The sequence below is a fragment of the Oryctolagus cuniculus genome, chromosome 10 (assembly GCF_051225735.1).
Source record: "Oryctolagus cuniculus isolate XC-2025 breed Fujian yellow rabbit chromosome 10, ASM5122573v1, whole genome shotgun sequence".
Lineage (NCBI taxonomy): Eukaryota > Metazoa > Chordata > Mammalia > Lagomorpha > Leporidae > Oryctolagus > Oryctolagus cuniculus.
In genome coordinates, this window is record NC_142876.1 from 118,797,577 (window position 1) to 118,817,178 (window position 19,602).

Sequence of the window (19,602 nt, forward strand, 5' to 3'; positions counted from 1 at the left end):
TGAACTTGAGGAGTTTATTAGGGAAATATGAGAACAGACACCCCAAGTGACAGAAAGAAAACTCTGCAAATGTCCCTTCGAGACAAGCGGAGGTCTGGCCTTGACCTCCCCAAAACAAGAAGAAACTGGTGGGTCAGCAACAACACTTGCAGGGCAGGAGTCCCAGCCAGGACTGCCCCCACCTTCCGCCCACGGTGCGAGGGAGACACAGACTGTTGAGAGTCAGTTCGGAGGCCACGAGAGCTGTAGGTCAAGTCTGAGAGGAGGAGGGGAGAAGTGGGCAGGACCCGCACGGAGTCCCAGGCTTTGGGCTCTGAACTCTTCGGATACACTGACAGGTGGTTCCACACAACGTGACTGGAAGCGTGAATGCCTGGTGCTGCTTCCAGGAGTCCGCGGGACTCCTCCCACACGCCACATCACACTCCCAGAGGTACCGGCAGAGCCCACGGGCCACACTTGTGAAAACAGAAAAACGAGATCAAGCCCCGCTGCTCTTGAGGAGAGACGGAGGAGCTGGGGGCTGCTGGGCCGTCCCACGTGGCCTGCGCTCTGCGAAGCGACTTCCCAGCAGCAGACGGCAAGGCTCTAGGTCAGCGTCTCTCCTTTTGTCACCTGTCAAAGGAAAACTGACATTCAGAGAAATTCAAAACCACTAAGGGGTCTAAAAACAGTCTTACTTTAGGTGCTAGACAATGAGAAAAGAACACAGCGTTTAAGTCAGGGGTCCTGGTTCAAATGAAGGCAAGTAGTTAACTTCTCTGCCGGATTCTGCCTTCGCGTTTGTCTCAGCAGCGAGAGGAATGCGGCAGGCTCTGGGACACCCCTGCCCCCACTCACCCGGGCTTCGATGTACTCTATCCTCCGCTCAAGCGCAGTCAATTTCTCGTTTAGTGTGGCCAGTCGCGAACGACAAGACATATCTGGTAAACGGAGACACATGCTCAGGGTTAATGTCACTCCAAACACACAGCACACACGGACAAGAAACACCAATCATGTAGAGCACCTATGGGCACACGGGGCGCAGGTGCTCAGAGCGCCCCCGAACTTCCTTCACACGTGCAGGCCGCGACGAATGGCGCCACAAAGACGCCGAGCCCTCCTCCCCGGAAGCTGAGTAGGAAGCATGCGTGGCTAAGACTGCAGATGCCACTACAGCCAAGGACTTCATTTAATCAGATAGTCAGGAACGTGGATGAGAAACACAGAGGCAGCGGGCAGAGGTGAGATGCAGTGAGAGATTCGAAGTGTGAAAAGGACTCAACCGCGGTCGAGGAAGGCGGCTGTGACCACAAGACGCAGGGACCTCCAGGAGCTGCCAACAGCCCCCCGCCGGCTGACAGCCAGGAAAGACCCCCGGACACTGGATCCTAGTAACACCCACTGAGCATGGAAAGGTGGGCAGCCATGCCGAGACCTTGATTTTAGCCCAGGGACCGCTCACGGTTGGATCCCTGGCCTATGCAACGGTGAACAAACCAACCCGGTGATGTAAGTCAACAGATCTGCGATAATCTGTGATGGCAGCAACAGAAAACTAACACACCACCGCAGCGCAGGCCGTTATGTGCTCACACGCAGTGGCAAGGCTTAAGAGACAGGAAAGAAGGCCGGCGCCGCGGCTCAACAGGCTAATCCTCCACCTAGCAGTGCCAGCACACCGGGTTCTAGTCCTGGTCAGGGCGCCGGATTCTGTCCCGGTTGCCCCTCTTCCAGGCCAGCTCTCTGCTATGGCCAGGGAGTGCAGTGGGGGATGGCCCAAGTGCTTGGGCCCTGCACCCCATGGGAGACCAGGAGAAGCACTGGCTCCTGCCTTCGGATCAGCGCGGTGCGCCGGCCACAGCGCGGTGGCCATTGGAGGGTGAACCAACGGCAAAGGAAGACCTTTCTGTCTCTCTCTCACTGTCCACTCTGCCTGTCAAAAAAAGAAAAAAAAAAAGAGAGAGACAGGAAAGAAAGAAAGCTTTAAGAGAAAGAACACGACAAGAGAAAGGGAATTATCCCAACGGGGAGAGAAGCAGCTGCCCACAAAGCAGCAGAGCCCACCAATGGCAAAGGAAGACCTTTCTCTCTGTCTCACCGTCCACTCTGCCTGTCAAAAAATAAAAAAAAAAAAAAAAGAAAGAAAGAAAAAGGGGCTCGGCGTTCCACATCATCCACAAAGCCCTTTCAGAACTCGAGAAACCCCAAGAACACCAAACCCTGTGAAGCCCACACACCATCTGTGAACAGCCATGGTTTCCGCCTTCCCTACCGTTCCGTCTTTGTTCACCACCTCACTCAGCATTGTTTCCCCGGCAAACTTCTCTAACAGAAACACCTGGCTACTCCCAGCACACACGGGAAGCGGCGTCTAAGCACAGCAGGCACGTCCACTGCCTCCTCTATGCTGTGTCTGGTCCTCTCCCAGGAACTTTTTTTTTTAAAAGACTGTATTTATTTAATGAGAGAGTAACAGACAGTGAGAGAGACAGAAAGGTCCTCTGTCCGCTGGTTCATTCCCCCAAATGGCTGCAACAGCTGGAACTGCGCCAATCTGAAGCCAGGAGCTTCTTCCTGTCTCCCACATGAGTGCAGGGGCCCAAGGACTTGGGCCATCCTCCACTGCTTTCCCAGGCCACAGCAGAGAGCTGGATCAGAAGAGGAGCAGCAGGGACCAGAACTGGTGCCCATATGGGATGCCGGCACCGCAGGTGGAGGATCAAGTCACTAAGCCACAGCACTGGCCCCTCTCCCAGTGACTTTCATTTTTTGAAGTCTAAAATATCCACTCCCTAAGACAGTCTCCCACACAGTGATTCAACACTTAGCTACCAAGTTTCCTTTCCCTCTCTCCCCTGGCTGCTCTGCAACAGCCTTCAGCCCTCCTCCTGACAGATCTTCCCACACCTTCCCTAACTCCTGCTGCATCATGCCGCATCTTCCCACACCTTCCCTAACTCCTGCTGCATCATGCCGCATCTCCCTACACCTTCCCTAACTCCTGCTGCATCATGCCGCATCTTCCCACACCTTCCCTAACTCCTGCTGCATCATGCCGCATCTTCCCACACCTTCCCTAACTCCTGCTGCATCATGCCGCATCTCCCTACACCTTCCCTAACTCCTGCTGCATCATGCCGCATCTTCCCACACCTTCCCTAACTCCTGCTGCATCATGCCGCATCTTCCCACACCTTCCCTAACTCCTGCTGCATCATGCCGCATCTTCCCACACCTTCCCTAACTCCTGCTGCATCATGCCGCATCTTCCCACACCTTCCCTAACTCCTGCTGCATCATGCCGCAGTCTCACTCAGTTCCCTGTCCAAACGCTCTCCTTCAAGGACCAGGTCAACTGTATCTCTCTCTGAGATCTGTTCAGACTGCTGTAATTCTCTCTTCTGGTTTTACATCTAGACATTTATGCATCATTTTCCAATATGCAAGTTTATATTCTGATTATCATTTCCCCCTTCGGATAAATATTTTAACTTTTACTTACTTTGATTCTATATGAAAAGCAGAGAGACAGAAACAGAATCTCCATCTGTTGGGTCACTCCCCAAATGCTTGCAATAGCTGGGGCTGGGCCAGGCCAAAGGCAGGGGCCCAGAACCCCCTCTAGGTCTCCCCTGTGGGAGGCAGGGATCCAACTACTTGAGCCATCATCTATCGCCTCCCAAGATAAGCATCACAGGATAGTGGACTGAAGGCAGAGGAAAGGGCCGGCACTGTGGTGCAGCGGGGTAAACTGCCACCTGTGAGGCCAGCAACCCATACGGGCACCAGTTCTAGTCCTGGCTGCTCCACTTCCAATCCAGCTTCCTGACAATGCCTCTGGGAGGCAGCAGGCAAACGGCCCAGGTGCTTGAGTTCTGGCCACCCACAGGGGAGACACGGATGGAGTGCTGGGCTCCTGGCTTCGGCGCCGTCTGGCCTTGGCCATTCTGAGCATTTGGAGATGCAGAATCTCTTTGCCTTTCAAAAACAAATGGATAAACCTAAAAAGAAAAAACCAAGCTTTTAAAGAATTTAAGTTGGAAGAACATTTTACAACGTGGGAAAGCGTTCATGCTACAAAGCCAGAGACTGTTCACGGACGTGTAATTTGTATCGCCCTGTATGCCTGCTCCACCACTAGCCAGAGGTAATCAGAGGCGGCAGCCCCTGCCTCTCCTGATCTTCCTGATCACGGACATCGACGCAGACAGTGGACTCTGGAATCCTGCTGAGCCTCGGGGCTGCTGACTGCCCATTCTTCTCATCAGCTTACAGTCCAATTCTACTTTCTTCTCATTGTTCTCTTTTTGTTTCCTACACTCACCCATTTTCATTGCTATGCTTCATTATTTTTATTTAAAGAAAACCTGTATTTTATTTGAAAGGCAGAAAGAAAGGGAGATAGAACTACCATTCAATGGTTCACTCCTAAAATGCCTACAACAGAGACCGGAGCTGTGGCATAGTGGGTAAAGCTGCCACCAGTAGTGCCGGCATTCCATAAGGGTGCCATGTACCAACTGCTCCACTTCCAATCCAGCTCTCTGTTATGGCCTGGGAAAGCAGTACAAGATGGCCCAAGAGCGTGGGTCACTGCACCCACGTGGGAGACAGGAAGAAGCTCCTGGCTTCGGATCACCCAGTTCTGGTCTTCGAAGTGACCATTTGGGGAGTGAACCAGCAGATGACAGCTCTTTCCGCCTCAGCCTCTGACTCTCAGTAACTCTTTCAAATAAATAAATAACTCTTAAAAAAAATTCATACTGGGGCCGGCGCTGTGGCACAGTGGGTTAACGCCTTGGCCTGAAGCGTCAGCATCCCATGTGGACACTCGTTTGGGACCTGGCTGCTCCACTTCTGATCCAGCTCTCTGCTATGGCCTGGGAAAGCAGTGGAGGATGGCCCAAGTCCTTGGGCCCCTGCACGTGCGTGGGAGACCTGGAGGAAGCTCCTGGCTCCTGGCTTCGGATCGGTGCAGCTCCGGCCATTGTGGCCAATTGGGGAGTGAACCAGTGGATGGAAGACCTCTCTCTCTCCCTCTGCCTCTCCTCTCTCTGTGTAACTCTTTCAAATAAATAAATAAATCTGTTAAAGAATTCATACTGTCAATCTTTAAAAAAAATATATGCTTGCAACAGTCAGGGGAGCCTGACGATGGCCAGAAACCTAATCCAGGTCTATCACGTGCGGGTGGGCAGGAACCACCAAGGGTGAGCATTCACAGGAAGTGGGAAAAGGCAGGAGAGCTGGGATTCCCACCCAGATCCTTGTATGAAATCCAATATCCCAATCCAGGGTCTGAATTGCTGGGCCAAACGTCCACCCCATTATCCTTCTAAAAGTCACTTGATTTACATGTAATTTACATCCACGTAGAAGTACACAATTCAGTGGTTTGTAAAAATACAGTTAGCATTGTGCAACCATTACCATGAACTGCTCTGTGAACGTTCCCATCACCCCCGATGGAACCTGCATCTGTGCGCCCTCCCAGCCGGAACCACCACCGCTTGAGGCTGAAACTTCTATTCCGGATATTCTTCCTTCTCACTGGTCCTCACCTGCTGGTTGGAGGTCTGGCTGCGCGGGGCTCCTCAGTATCCCTCTTCTCAGACACGACTGCCTAAATGTCTGCTCGCTGGTTCTGGGAGCTCCACAGCACATTATGTAAGCTATTCAGCGACAGCACGAATGTTATCTTGCACAACCTGTCATTTCCCATGACAGACAGACACACCAAAACAATGAGGGGGAGGAAGTGAGAAGGAGGGCTCCTTCCAGGCCCGCACTTCAGTCTGGCTGTCAATCTGGTCACGAATCACACAGCTCAGAACAATGCTAAGGGCGCAGGCGTTCAGACTAGTGGTTAAGACAAGTGTGTCCGGCATCATGAATACTTCAATCTGACACCCAGCCCTGGCTCCTGACTTCATTCTCCTACTAATACCGACTCTGGGAGGCAGGAGGTGACGGTTCAAGTGATCTGGTCTCTGCCACCCACACGGGAAGCTGGACTGAACTGACTTTGAGCTTCACTTGTGGGCGTCTGGGGAGAGAACCTGTGGATGGGAGTTCTGACCCTCGGCCTCTCAAAACAAGTGAACAAAAAAACCAATCCTATGCTACCGGCCTAAATGAATAAATAGTGTTGAGAAGTAGAGGATGCTCAACTCTACAAAGTTTGGTCCTATTTCCACTAAGTATTAACTGGTTCAAATCACACAGATCAGGAGAGCACGCAGCAGCTGAACAAATCCCACCTACATAATCGCAGAGGACCCCTCTCCCACACTCTCACTGCGTACGTACGACCTCAGCACTACAAACGTCGACGCCATGTTGTCCCTGAACTGCTTAACAGCAGGTTAAATTTTATTTTTCTAACAAAATTCGACCCTTCTTGGGGCCAGCGCCATGGCACAGCGGGCTAATGCCTTGGCCTGGAGCGCCAGCATCCCATATGGGCGCGGGTTCTAGTCCCGGCTGCTCCACTTGCAATCCATCTCTCTGCTGTGGCCTGGGAAAGCAGTAGAAGATGGCCCAAGCCCTTGGGCCCCTGCACCCATGTGGGAGACCCGGAAGAAGCTCCTGGCTCCTGAGCGGCACAGCTCCGGCCGTTACAGCCAATTGGGGAGTGAACCATCGGACGGAAGACCTCTGTCTCTCTTTCTCTCTGTGTAACTGTGACTTTCAAGTAAATAAATAAATCTTTAAAAAAAATTCTACCCTTCTTCCAGGAATGGGCACTACCTCCATTTACTCTTCTTTACTCCTTTCTCAGAACCTGACACCCAGATGGACCACGAGCATGTTACACTTGTTGACTAAGCATTAAAAACCAATTTTTAAGAAATAGCTGCATTTGTTTTATTTTCTGTTTGTAATTCTCTGCAAGTATTAGCTTTAGAATCGGGGAAAAGTGTAAAAATAGAAAGCTATAATCTGTGACTATTAATTCCGAAGCACAGAGCAGGCCTGGTGTTCAGAGGGCACCGCTGTATCACGATGTGCCCGTCCAGGGATCCACATGCTGACTGCTCTCGCCAGCCGGGCCCACAGGGAGGAAGCTGGTCATAAAGCCATTAGCTCTCCTGGGAAAACAGCTCCCTTTCCAGCTGTGAGGACCACAGGCCTGCTGCCAGGCTCAAAGACCTCCAGAACCTCCCCCTGACTTCACACCACCAATTCACATAAACCCAGGACAAAGCCACATGGCAGGGGCTGAGCACTGAGAGCAGAAAATGCAGCCCACACAATTTCACCCCACGTCATCCAACACCAAAGCCACGCACTCAAGGCCAATCTGAAGAATTAACCAGTCTCTCAGCCTGTTGTCTTTGTCTAAACTCTTGAATCATTACACTGCCAATCTTCAGGAACTTCCCTCAGACACACCTAAGTGTTAAGCCAATTTGCTTTAAATTTTAAAAAAATGTATTATTAATTTATATTTCATTTCATCTGAAAGGCAGAAACACATCTCCCGCCCACTGCCTCACTCTCCAAATGGCTGCAACACCCAGGACTGCTGAGCTAGGAGTGCCCAGCACGTCTCCCACAGCTGGCAGGGAGCCGAGTCCCTGAGCCACCACCCGCTGGCCTCGCAGGACCCACAGCAGCAGGGAGCCAGCACGGAGGGCAGAACTGGGACCCGACCTCAGGCGCTCCGACACGGACGCGGGGCTCTCCCAAGAGGCCTATCAACCACCGTGCCAAACACCCACTCCAGATGCTTTAAATTTTTTCCCCAAAGGTTTACTTAATTTATTTGAAAGGCAGAGGATGGAGAAAGAAAAAAATCTTCTATCCACTGATTCACACCCCAAAATGACTGCAACAGCCAGGTCTGAGTCAGGCCAAAGCCATGAGCAGGGACTCCATCCAGACCTCCCAGGCAGGCAGCAGGAACCCGAGTCCTTGAGTCCCCACCTGCTGCCTCCCAGGACCAAAAGCTGCGCAGCTGGGGCTTGAACCAGCCCCCTGACAGGGGCCGCAGGTCGTCCAGCAGCAGTTTACCCCGCGGTGCCACAGCGCTCAGCCCTGCACCCATCGTAACACTGTGCTTATTTCTAACTCTTCAGTACTAAACTCATTCCCTAACATTTTCAAAAACGACACCAAACATCCGGCCACCATCATCATTTCAGTGGAGGACAACAGCCATGAGAAGCTATTTCTTTCCGGCTCCTGAAGATTAAAATTCTGCATGTCCATTTCGTCGGCCTCGGCCCTGGTGGAAATCCCAAACAGAACAGCAAATCCCTCCTCTAACTGAGCAGATGTGACTCCGCCAGAGCGCAGACGGCAAGAAAGCAACACTGTGCCCCTGCACATCCTCCATCACGCCTCCATTTCAGTCAGCCCCAAGACCCAGCCAACTTGGTGGGACTAGGGTTAAAGACAGATACACGATACGACTCTGTGCTCGGAAGTGAACTTACCACACTGCCTAGACCCCAGCTGGAGGACTGAGGGGCTAGACACGTCCACACTGGAAAAGCCGCCCCAGCCAGCTTGCTATGTCCGAAGCTCGGGCGCCTGAACTGACCTTAACCTGGATGAGTGCTCGGTGGGTGCGTGTCAGTTATTAAGCACAACCGTATGAACCAAGTATTTTCATTCTGCTTTTTCAGACCAACTTAGAACGTCCCAGGTCAGTGATCTTTCCAACTACTGCCCTCCGAAGTCTCAAAGCCAGGATCCTGTCACCTATCAACCTGACCGGTCCCCTGCATGGAATATTTTGGTTTCTGCCACGTAGTCCTTCTCTAACAAAGGTTTTGAGTGAAGAATGCTGTGAAGGGGCCGGAACCATCATGCAGTGGGTGAAAACCGCTGCCTGCGGCGCCAGCATCCCACCCACTTCCCATCCAGCTCTCCGCTGTGGCCTGGGAAAGCAGTGCAAGACGACCCGAGTGCTTGGGCCCCTGCACCCACGTGGGAGACCCGGAAGAAGCTCCTGGCTCCTGGCTTCGGATTGGCACAGCTCTAGCCGTCACGGCCATGTGGGGACTGAACCAGAGGATGGAAGACCTCTCTCTCTCTCTCTGTCTCTCTGTAACTCTTTCAAATAAATAAATCTTTGGGGGAAAAATGCTATGAAGAACCCTTAACATTTCAGTTATCTGGGAAAGAGGAGAACCAACTGTGAGAATAATGAAACATCATACTGAAGCAACTTGCACAGAACTTTACAAATTCTGAGGAAACCCAGAGGAGCCGGGCGAGTCAGTCGGTATTTCCCACATGTTGTCAGTTCACTAAAACCAGTCTTGCCCATTTATTTTTTCCCACTAAGCCACACTACTTCACTTACGTCCCTTTCACTTCACTGTTTCCCACCAGCCTCTGCAGCACCTCACGCCCTTCACACACACCACGGACACCCACGCCTGGCCTGTCCTCCCAGGAACAGCGCCTGCAGCCCCAGCCTCCGCAGGGAGGGGCCCGCCATGCCGCCACACCTCCGCACGGTCCCCTCCTCCACGCTGTCCCGGCCTCGGCTTCAGTCAGACCCTGCTCAGGGCGGGACTGCGACGCCACCGCACCGGCTGCGGGGCTGGGGCCCCACGCCACTCCCACCCCAGTTCCCCTTTAACGCACACCCCGGGAGCGAGCACGGGTTCGTCACGCGTGAGAGCCACAGGCCGAGTGCCTGGCCCCCGCTTCCAGCCCGTTCCGGCCCTAACCAGAAGATGATGACCTCCCGCCTTACAAATGCAACAGAAGTATCCTTAGAAAGTGTGACCAAGACAAGAGCTCTGAGGGAGGCAAATGGTCCTCCCGTGCCCTCCCCCAACCTCGGAGCCGGCTCCTCGCTCAGCTCTCGCCTCACCACCTAGAAAATAATTCATTCCAGGGGCTGCCACCGCGGGGCGGCATCCCATACGGGCGCTGGTTCGCGTCCCGGCTGCTCCACTTCCCATCCACCTCCCTAATGGCCTGGGAAAGCAGTGGAGGATGGCCAAGCGCTTGGGCCCCTGCACCCGCGTGGGAGACCCGGACAAAGCTCCTGGCTTAGGCCTGGCCACTGCGGCCATCTAGGGAGCGAGCCAGCGGATGGAAGCTGGGGGCGGGCGGGGGGAACTGACTCGTTCTAAACGCTTCTGCAATGACACACGTGCACGCAGGTTTCTCCCGTTTAACCGGAAGGGCTTCACGTTGCTCAACGAGCAGACAGAAGAACCCTTCGAGGAAACAGGCCACTCTTGCCCTCCGCACCCCGCGCTGGCCGGCCGGGGCGAGGGGCGGCAGAGGGAACGCTCACGGGCTCTCGGGCAGGCCGCGCCCGGATTCCTGCAAGGCTGTCTCGGCCGCGCGAGCCGGGCCCACGGCGCGCCACCTCCGGCGACCTCCCGGCCCCGACCCCAGCCCACGGGGGGCCCGCCGGAGCGCGCGGAGCCGACCCCCGAGCAGCGAGAGGGCGCAGTGGAAGCGGACGCCGCGCGGGTGGACGGGGCCGCCTGGCCGGCCAGGCGCTGCCCGAGGGCCAGGGAGACGCGGGAAGGTGGGGCCTGAAGCAGGAAGCGAACCCCGGAACGCGGCCGCAAGCGCCCCCTCAGGGTCCCCGCCGGGCCGCCGCGGAGGGCCCCCCACCGCCCAGCCACCCCGGCTCGCCCACGGACCGAACGAATTGAGAAAGTCCGCGATTTTCTTGATGCTGCTGGTGATGACCTCAATGTACTCCCGGTTCGCCCAGTCCTGGTGAATCTCCCGCTGCACCGGATCCTCTTGCCCCGCCATGGCGGCCGCCGAAGGAAGAGTGGCTGCGCAGGCGCCGCGACACCCGCCCCCCCACAGGCAGCCAGTGCGCCTGCGCCCCCAGGCCCAACCCGCCCCGGGCGCGCACGACTCCACGGGCTTCGTGATGCGCCTGCGCAGCGTCACGTCCGCGCCTGCGTTTGCACCCGGCGCCCACGCCGCGGAAAGCACAGCGGCGGCTCGGGGAGGAGCGCTGTGCGCCTGCGCAGGGCGTCGCACGCCCACGTCCGGCGGGCCGCTGTGGGCGTTAGGGGCCGCGTGGGCTTCCCTCGCGTCCGCCCCAGGTGGCCGCAGCGATACGCCGCGTTCGCGGAGGGAACAGAGCCTGATCGTACTCGGCGGCGGCGGCGGCGGGGGCGAGCCCGGGCCGCTCAGGAGGAACTCTGTAACGGAGCGGTTACGTAACCCAGCGCTTTAGAAAATTACGGACACAGACCACTCGAGGCAGAGATGCGTTCTGTACCCTGATCTGCTGCAGCCGGCCGAGGCGATAATAAAATACTATACTGTCATTTAAATGCTAACTAGGAGCACCTGGCAACGGGAACGGGGCGCACTGGAGAAACCGAGGGGGGAAACGATGCACATTTTTAATAACTGCCACTAGGCAAAAATCATGTCTGATAGGTGGGGACGAGTGTACCCCAAACCAGTGCGGGGCTTGTTAAGGCGGTGGAATAACGTGTAATTTTACCTTTGTCTCAAGGAGTATTTTCTGGTATGCAGAAATGCCTTTGATAAAAAGGGAAAAAAAGTAGCGGAGGGATCCGTGTTTCTGGCAGTCACGGGGAAGACCCCAGTGCGCACAGCCCTTTGATTCCTGGACGCCTGTAGAGATGTGTCTGCAGCTGATTCTCACGGGACCCGCAGGGTCGTCGCCGGCAGGTGAACCCTGTCCAGCTGACTGTCCACGTCTCCCTGGACCCTGAGAACGGCAGGAGGCCTGTCCGAGCTCCCCTGTAGTCACACAATTTCCTAAAGCAATAATACACCCGGCCCGCGCTGCCCCAGCCAGGTGAGGCTGTGGTCCCCCTAGCTGCCTGTCCCAGGGAGCGAAGAGACCTGCTCTCCCCCCTAAGGCAGCATGGGTTAAGAGAGGAGCCACTGCCCCCTTTAAGAGGCCGAGGGGAGAGGGGCGAGGAGGGGGAGACAGGGCCCGCATCTGCTGAAGTCCTCGAGTGCCCACGCCGAGCTTTGAGCGGGGAACCCGGCCCAGGGGTGTCATGTGCATGGCAGGAACCCAGTCGCCCGAGCTGGGGCATGGGCTGAATGCCGGCCTCCCACCCCTGTGTTTTTGTTTTTAATTTATGAGCCACACACAGACCAAGGATCTGCCAGGCCTCTGAGCCGCTGTGGTCTCCCGAAGCCTGACCCCACCTCAGCCCCTCAGCGCGTCTCCATCCCTTCACCTGCAGGACCAGACGCGGTGACCCTGCTCGCCAAGCGCTGACCGGGGAGGGGCAGGCGGGCACCGGTCAGCCCGCGGCAAGTGCCCAGTGCTTCCACGCCGACCGGGGAGGGGCAGGCGGGCACCGGTCAGCCCGCGGCAAGTGCCCAGTGCTTCCACGCCGACCGGGGAGGGGCAGGCGGGCACCGGCCAGCCCGCGGCAAGTGCCCAGTGCTTCCACGCCGACCGGGGAGGGGCAGGCGGGCACCGGCCAGCCCGCGGCAAGTGCCCAGTGCTCGCGGCCCCGCGCTGGGCTGCAGCTGCCTGACACCGCGCAGCTGTGCAATGCCCGCCGTCAGAGCCGGCGCATCACTCCCACTGGGATGACCGTGTCCGCTCTTCAGCTAAGAATGGCACCGAACCGTGTGCAGCAGGCGGGGAAGCCCGGGGCGGGATTCGAACCAGCTCCGGGCGTCCGACGAAGGGCGGAGAGGGGCTCCCTGCCGGCCGGCCGCCTCGAGCCCTGCCCGCCGCCCGTGGCTCGGGCTCCCCCGCGGCCCCCGGTCACAAAGGCGGTTGCCAGGAGCCCCGCGGAGGAAAGATGCGGCTCGGAGTCGCGGCCGCCACTCTGGAGCGTGCGGACCGCGGAGTCCAGCAGGTGAGCCGCCGCCGGCCCGATGGTGGGACCGGGCCCGGCTCCCGCAGCCGCCTGCGCCTCGGCCGGAGCCGCCTGGCCCCCGCCCCCGGGTACGGACGAGCGCCTCCTCCCGCGGGGTTTCTGGGGGCCCCTCCGGGCGGGGACGTCGGGGGACAGAGTGTCCGGTTTTGTCCGGGAGGAACAGACTTCCGGGTGGCGGGGACGGGGCGAACCATCTTGATTTAAACCTCCAGCGAAGGGGTCGAGACCTCGGCGGGAAGTCGGTTCTGCCCTTTGCAAAGCCTTTCACCTCCGGCCCCGTGTCCGGCTGCGGAGTCAGGAATAGGAAACTAATGGTCCTCGGCGCAGAGCAGTTGAAGCCCCCCACCCCGCCCCGCGCTGCCCGGGGTCCCCGCCACCAGGGTGGCCCCGGGGGCGTCCGCAGGATGACCGCGTCTGTCTCTCCTCCCAAGGCGGCCGGACGCTTTAACACCAGTGCTTGGGAAGGGCAAGCACAGACCGTGGGGACACCCCCGCTGGGCAGTCAGCCAATCTGTATACTACCACCCTCAGGGCGGGTCTTTGGGTCCAAGATGTCACCAACAGATCCGCTTGAAAAATGAACGGTACTGCCTCACAAACTATGGTGGGAGCGTACTGGGAGACCCACTGGGCAGAGCACACCTCTGAGAGACGTGGTCTTGAAACAGGCCATCTCAGAGGTGTAGAGACTCTGTCATTAGCAGTCCCAACCCCACAAAGTCCCAGTCGCAGACCCGGCCATTCCATTTTAGACAAATCCATTTCCTTGTCTGTAAAATGAACTAAAAATCCATCTTCAGAGGCCATCGCTCAAGTTTAAGTCTTAGTACACACAGCAGTTGCGTTGCCTGATTCAATACCTGTTCCTGCCCCCTAGTACCCTTCACACACCCTGACTCTGGGCCTGTTTGCGGGAACCACAGAGCCAGTGTCAGCCATGGCACAAAGGGATGTGTTTGAACTACCAAAAACATGCCGAGAAACTCTGTTCTCATTCCTCTCCTTTAGGACTGGCAATGGCAGGATACCAGCTCTGGTCACCATGGACCCCACTGGATGAGAGCTTCCAATGGCTGCGGCACACGACACCTACACCCTCCTCCAAGCACCCATTTAGGGCCTCCCCCTGCCTCCCACACACCCCTTCTGACCTTGAAGTGCAGCTGTGTTTTCAAGAGGTCACTCTGGTCCTAGACAGCCCATTCCTGGAACCTGGAGTGAGCCCCAAGTTACCGTGTCACACATCAGAGCTCCGCACGATGAACATCAAGAAAGGGCTCGTCAGGAAGCCCCAGCCTGTCCGCCTCAGTGGCGTGGACTCCGTCTTTGGCAGGGTCATCACAGCTCAGCCACCGAAGTGGACCGGAACCTTCCGCGTTTCAGATAAGTCCGCCTTTTGCAAAATCATCAGCAGGGAGCACCAGTGGCCCACAGGGCTCAAGGAGCCCCAGATCGAGATGACAGTGACGATGTGTAAACAGATGCTGCGCTCGATCCTCCTGCTGTACGCGACGTACAAGAAGTGCACCTTCGCCTTGCAGCACTCCAAGTAAAGGGTCCCGCTGACCCAGCTCGCCACGGCGGCCCTGCTGTGTCCACACAGACCCCACTGCGCCATCGCCCTTCTGTCAGGCGCCGACAGTTCAGGAGCTCCTCCCTCGCGTCTGGTGACAGAGCCAGGGAGACCATCTCCACGGCGAAGTTAACAGCCATTTGGGGTCACACTAGCACTGACTTGTTCATGGGATAAAGAACCAATAAACAAACCATATACACAATGAGCCCGGTGTGAACTCACTGCACCGCCTAAGAACACGATGAGCTGCGGGCAAGGGTGTCAAGGGAGGAGAAGGGACTGCTGGGGGCCAGAGCACATGACATACGTGTAGCAGGTCAAGGGCTAGTTTAAAATCCATGGCAGAACCAGTCTCCTCAGTCGGCTGGGGTACAAAGGCGGTAGAAACAGTAACACCTGCAGTGAAACTGCGATTTGTGGCAGAAGATGTGACCCGAAGGCACTGCAGCTGACGAGTCTCCCAATGTTCCTATGTCACGTGATGTGACACATTCCTGTAACTAGGTTGTAGGTGTAACTCACAATAATGTGAAAACACACATTATAAACACAAACCCAATGAGTCTGATGCTACCTTTCCTTCCTTTGCCTTACACTGATAGATTTTTCAAAAATTTTTTAAAAAACACAGCGGGCCAGCGCCACGGCTCAATAGGCTAATCCTCCGCCTTGCGGCGCCGGCACACCGGGTTCTAGTCCCGGTCGGGGCGCCGGATTCTGTCCCGGTTGCTCCTCTTCCAGGCCAGCTCTCTGCTGTGGCCAGGGAGTGCAGTGGAGGATGGCCCAAGTGCTTGGGCCCTGCACCCCATGGGAGACCAGGAGAAGCACCTGGCTCCTGGCTTCAGATCAGCGCGCTGCGCCGGCCGCAATGCGCCGGCCGCAGCGCGCCGGCCACGGCAGCCATTGGAGGGTGAACCAACGGCAAGGGAAGACCTTTCTCTCTGTCTCTCTCTCTCACTGTCCACTCTGCCTGTCTAAATAAATAAAAATAAAAATAAAATTAAAAACACAGCCAAGATATTCCTTCTGACTTTCACTGGGCAATGGGAAGAAATACAAGCCATCCCTCCAGAAAGCTCAAAGCTCTTCTCGTCCCAAATTAAGATGGTCCCTATAACATAAGACGTGACTTTAAGTGGTAGAAATACAAGTATGTTGCCAAGAGTCCCAACAGTTCTCTACCCAAACCTCATTTCAGTTCATCTCATCCTAAATAATAAAGGAAACCCAGAAAGAGGAATGAGGTAGTTGAGGCAGAACTCAGCATTTATTTGCAAAACTGGCACAAGCCTACATTCTAGAATAAATGGAGCAGTTTCACAAGTAGTTCCCAAGGCCTAGAATCATGACTCAGAGAGTTCTCTGCAGTGTGGCACCGGCTGATTACTCAGACCAGTAAGAATGCCATACAGGTGTCCTGGGCCAGGCAGGATGTCAGACACCCTAGGAAATCCACAGTGGACTCCAGGAAGCCCCTGCTCAAGGACAGAAGAGGGTGCTTCCATTAGAAAAGCTGATGGCAGAGTTCACACCCACAGCACACAGGGCAAGCGGCGACAGAAATGGGGAGAGGACAGCAGCGTCTTCAGGTCTACTCAGAACTGTCATCACTCTCGTTACTCTCTCGCTGCTTTTCTCCATCACTTGCCTCATCTCCTTCATCTTCATCACCACCCTAAGGGGCAAAGGACAAGTAAGTATTCTAGGTGACTGTCCCAGGGGACCCTGTGAATTGTCTAACACAGCCACACGGGACGCGCAACAGTACTGTCACCATCACTCAAACCAGTGGCAGACTTTAAACCATTCATTTGTAAATCAAACACTCTGCCATCGCTCTTGACATCACGAAGGCTGAGCCACAACCACGGAGGTAGGTGATTCTTGATACTGACTTGTATCATTTTGCAATGAAAGCAAACCTACATGATTGTGAATACACCAGGGTCCTCAGTTTCACTGCACGTATGTGACAGCCACAAAGCAAGTACTCCATACACAATGAAGTGGGTGTTAGAAGTATTGGCATATCAGGCTGAGGCCGTGGCTCACTTGGCTAATCCTCAGCCTGCGGCACTGGCACCCCGGGTTCTAGTCTTGGTTTCTTCTCTTCCAGACCAGCTCTCTACTGTGCCCGGGAAGGCAGTGGAGGATGGCCCAAGTGCTTGGTCCCTGTACCTGCATGGGAGACTGGGAGGAAGCACCCGGCCCCTGGCTTCAGATTGGCATATCAACAGGAGACAGCATGAAATCCTCTTTGGTTTGAAACTCCAGTATGGGAGGTTTGCTTAGGAAAAAACAGCCAACAAAGAGAATACTGTGGGGGCCGGTGGTATGGCATAGAGAGTAAACCGCCACCTGCAGCGTCAGCAGCCCACGTGGATGCCAGCTCGAGTCCTGGCTGCTCCACTTCTGATCAAGTTCCCTTCTAAAGTGCCTGAGAAAGCAGCAGAAGATGGCCCAAGTGCTTGGGCCCCTGCCACCCATGTGAGAGACCCGGAAGAAGCTCCTGGCTTCTGGCTTCAGTGTAGATGTGGCCATTTGATGACTAAACCAGTGGATGGAAGATCTATCTCTATCTCTGTAACTCTGCCTTTCAAATAAAATACATAATCTTTTTTTATAAAAAAAAAAAATTATTGGCCATCTTTTGCTGCTTTCCCAGGCCATAGCAGAGAGCTGGATTGGAAGAGGAGCAGCTAGGACTAGAACTGGTGCTCATATGGGATGCTGACGCTTCAGGCCGGGGCTTTAACCCGCTGTGCTACAGCGCTGGCCCCAATCCTTTTTCTTTTAAAAACAAGGGGGCCAGCGCTGTGGCGAAGCTGGTAAAGCCGCCACATGCAGTGCGAGCATCCCATATGGGCACTGCTTCGAGTCTCAGCTACTCCATTTCCAATCCAGCTCTCTTCTATGGCCTGGGAAAGCAGTACAAGATGGCCCAAGTCCTTGGGCCCCTGCACCCACGTGGGAGACCGGAAGAAGTTCCTGCCTCCGAATCGGCCCAGCTCCAGCCATTGCGGTCATCTGGGGAGTGAACCAGTGGATGAGAGACCTTTCTCTCGCTCTCTGCCTCTAACTCTGCCTTTCAAATAAATAAATAAATATTTAAAAAGAGAATACTGTCTACCTCAAATTCTTCATGAAAACAAGATCGAGGGAGGAGTACTAAGCAAATGAAACCAAGGCTCATGTAAATTTAAGGAGCTTTCATACTGAACACTCACTCTGCATCAGCCCCAGACTGCCCTGGAGAGAAGCTCCCAGCGGGGCTCTCCCGTCTAAGCTTCCTGGGCCTACAGCCCACCCAAATTGTGGCAAAATGTCAGAAACATGTACTTTTATTTCGCTTTCCTTAAAGTTTCAAAAGCTCCTCTTATCACAGAACAGAGTAAGGACATCTCGCTTTATTCCTCTGTGGCAGCTTCGGACTTAGTGCCGTTACTTTCACCAAATGCTTTTTCATTTTTTTTTTTTTTAACGTTCAAACGTGCTTAAGTGACTTACTTCATTTTCTCAACAGAGTACCTCTTCCCTGCTCCCTTCTAAAATGGTTTCAGATAGAAACTTGGAGAAAACAGGAGGCTACAATGGAAGAGAACCTCCAACTCCGCAACACAAGCCACACTTGAGATAGGGAAGAGTCATCCTAATACCGTGTGGTTGTTTCCCGCACCTGAGAGCATACAGGCACAGAAGCATTTTCGGAGGGAAGAGAGGTGGGCACAGAAGCATGTGTCCTGAACTTCCGACCAAGGAGAAGTAGTTAACAAAACCGAGTGTCCACACCAGGCTCGGGCTCCCCTTACAGACATACCTCCGCTGCTCCGCTCTGGGAGACCTGAGGTGACTCATCAGCCTCACTCTCATCTGCTGCGCTCTCCTGAGAATTCTGGGACAGAATCTCTTCACCCTAAATATGGATAATCCAAAACAACAGTGGGGTTGCAACGGACACATCTGGAGTCTTGGGGAAGAAAGGCTGAGTTTACAGGAAAATATCCTAGCCATTCAAAATGCAGTCACATGGACACCAACTGTGATCCAACACCTTTAAACAGGGATGTTCACCGGCCAGCGTTGTGTAAAGTGGGTAAGTACCACCAGCTGATGGAACAGACATAAGCCTCAGCCATCCCTGCCCATTGCCCAGAAGACAGAAAAACACTGGAATGCATTCCTTGCCCTTGAATCTCAACTGGGTCTCACACCCTATTGCCTTCATACCCCACCCCCCACAGCCACCTCAAACACCAGTTGCTGGAACACTTCAAAGACCAGTTCCAGGAATTCCCCTCTGCCTGCTGTCCCCTACCCCACCCCCATCTCTAGCCCTCCAAAAATAAAAATGCACAACCCTTGGGGGTCCAGGCCTTCTGCCATGTGTTCCAGCACCTGCATGCAGGCAGTTGGTCACCAACATCTATGAATTTATTTTCTCTGAATAAATTCGGTCTGGCTGTAAATTCATACATGGCCTCCTCTTTATTCTGCGCCTCTTTTCCTAACATTTTGGTGCCCGGTGTGAGGAGTCACCAACCTGCAAATCTTTTCCTAACACCTGCGATGCTGGCATCCCAAATGAGCACAAGTTTGAGTACCAGCTGCTCTGCCTCTGATCCAGCTCTCTGCTAATGCACTTGGGAAAGTGGTGGAAGATAGTCCAAGGACTTGAGACCCTGTCTCCCATATAGGAGGCCCATTCAGAGTTCTAGGCTCCTGGCTTTGGTCTGGAATGAGGCCATCTGGGGAGTGAACCAGCAGATGGAAGACATCTTTCTCTCTGTCTTGCTCTTTCTCTCTGTAACTTTGCCTTTCAAATAAATAATTCTTTTTTTTCTTAAGATTTATTTTATTTATTTGAATAACAGAGTTACAGAGAGAGGTAGAGATTCAGAGAGAGGTATTTCATCCATTGGTTCACTCTCCAGATGGCCACAATGGCCGGAGCTGGGCTGATCCAAAGCCGGGAGCTTCTTCCGGGACTCCCACACGAGTGCAGGGGCCCAAGGACTTGGGCCATCTTGTAATGCTTTCCCAGGCCATAGCAGAGAGCTACATCAGAAGAGGAACAGCCAAGACTAGAACCAGCGCCCATGTGGGATGCTGGCGTCAGGCCAAGACTTTAACTCGCTGCACCACAGTGCTGGCCCCAACAATTCATTAAAAAAAAAAGATGTTCAGGGGCTGGCGCTGTGGCGCAGCAGGTTAACA

The 19,602-nt window shown here is 54.8% G+C and overlaps 3 protein-coding genes across 6 annotated transcripts in view; 1 reads left to right on the forward strand and 2 right to left on the reverse strand.

Annotated features, from left to right (window-relative positions):
- BRK1 (BRICK1 subunit of SCAR/WAVE actin nucleating complex) lies at positions 1-10,749 on the reverse strand. Its single transcript, XM_002722448.6, has 3 exons — positions 10,611-10,749; positions 841-923; positions 1-615 (listed from the first exon to the last, which is right to left on the reverse strand). Exons 1-3 carry the CDS (start codon positions 10,726-10,728, stop codon positions 589-591), a joined length of 228 nt encoding a protein of 75 aa, XP_002722494.1. The 5' UTR covers positions 10,729-10,749; the 3' UTR covers positions 1-588.
- A 146-nt stretch (positions 10,750-10,895) lies between these two features.
- Positions 10,896-14,590, forward strand: FANCD2OS (FANCD2 opposite strand). Its single transcript, XM_017338409.4, has 2 exons — positions 10,896-12,791; positions 13,821-14,590. The coding sequence occupies exon 2, from the start codon at positions 13,829-13,831 to the stop codon at positions 14,363-14,365; it is 537 nt and encodes a 178-aa protein (XP_017193898.1). The 5' UTR covers positions 10,896-12,791; positions 13,821-13,828; the 3' UTR covers positions 14,366-14,590.
- Positions 14,591-15,628: 1,038 nt separating this feature from the next.
- FANCD2 (FA complementation group D2) overlaps positions 15,629-19,602 on the reverse strand; it is a 78,638-nt gene continuing 74,664 nt past the window's right edge. For all 4 annotated transcript variants that reach the window (XR_016215084.1, XM_008249932.5, XM_008249931.5 and 1 more), the window contains 2 exons: positions 18,206-18,301; positions 15,629-16,063 (listed from right to left, as the gene is read on the reverse strand). Coding sequence is in view for 3 of the 4 variants with exons in the window: in XM_008249932.5 (XP_008248154.4) it covers positions 15,980-16,063; positions 18,206-18,301 (180 nt within the window). In the remaining variant the exon portion in view is untranslated. The remainder of the gene's footprint in view (positions 16,064-18,205; positions 18,302-19,602) is intronic.

What these genes read in the sequence shown, in the direction of transcription:
- BRK1 (XM_002722448.6), bottom strand. Translation starts at nt 10,728, where the DNA reads ATGGCGGGGCAAGAGGATCCGGTGCAGCGGGAGATTCACCAGGACTGG. An exon ending in GGACTTTCTCAATTCGTTCG is followed by an intron (nt 924 to 10,610) that starts GTCCGTGGGCGA and finishes TCCGTTTACCAG; the next exon opens with ATATGTCTTGTCGTTCGCGA. An exon ending in TAGAGTACATCGAAGCCCGG is followed by an intron (nt 616 to 840) that starts GTGAGTGGGGGC and finishes TTCCTTTGACAG; the next exon opens with GTGACAAAAGGAGAGACGCT.
- FANCD2OS (XM_017338409.4), top strand. Translation starts at nt 13,829, where the DNA reads ATGGCAGGATACCAGCTCTGGTCACCATGGACCCCACTGGATGAGAGC.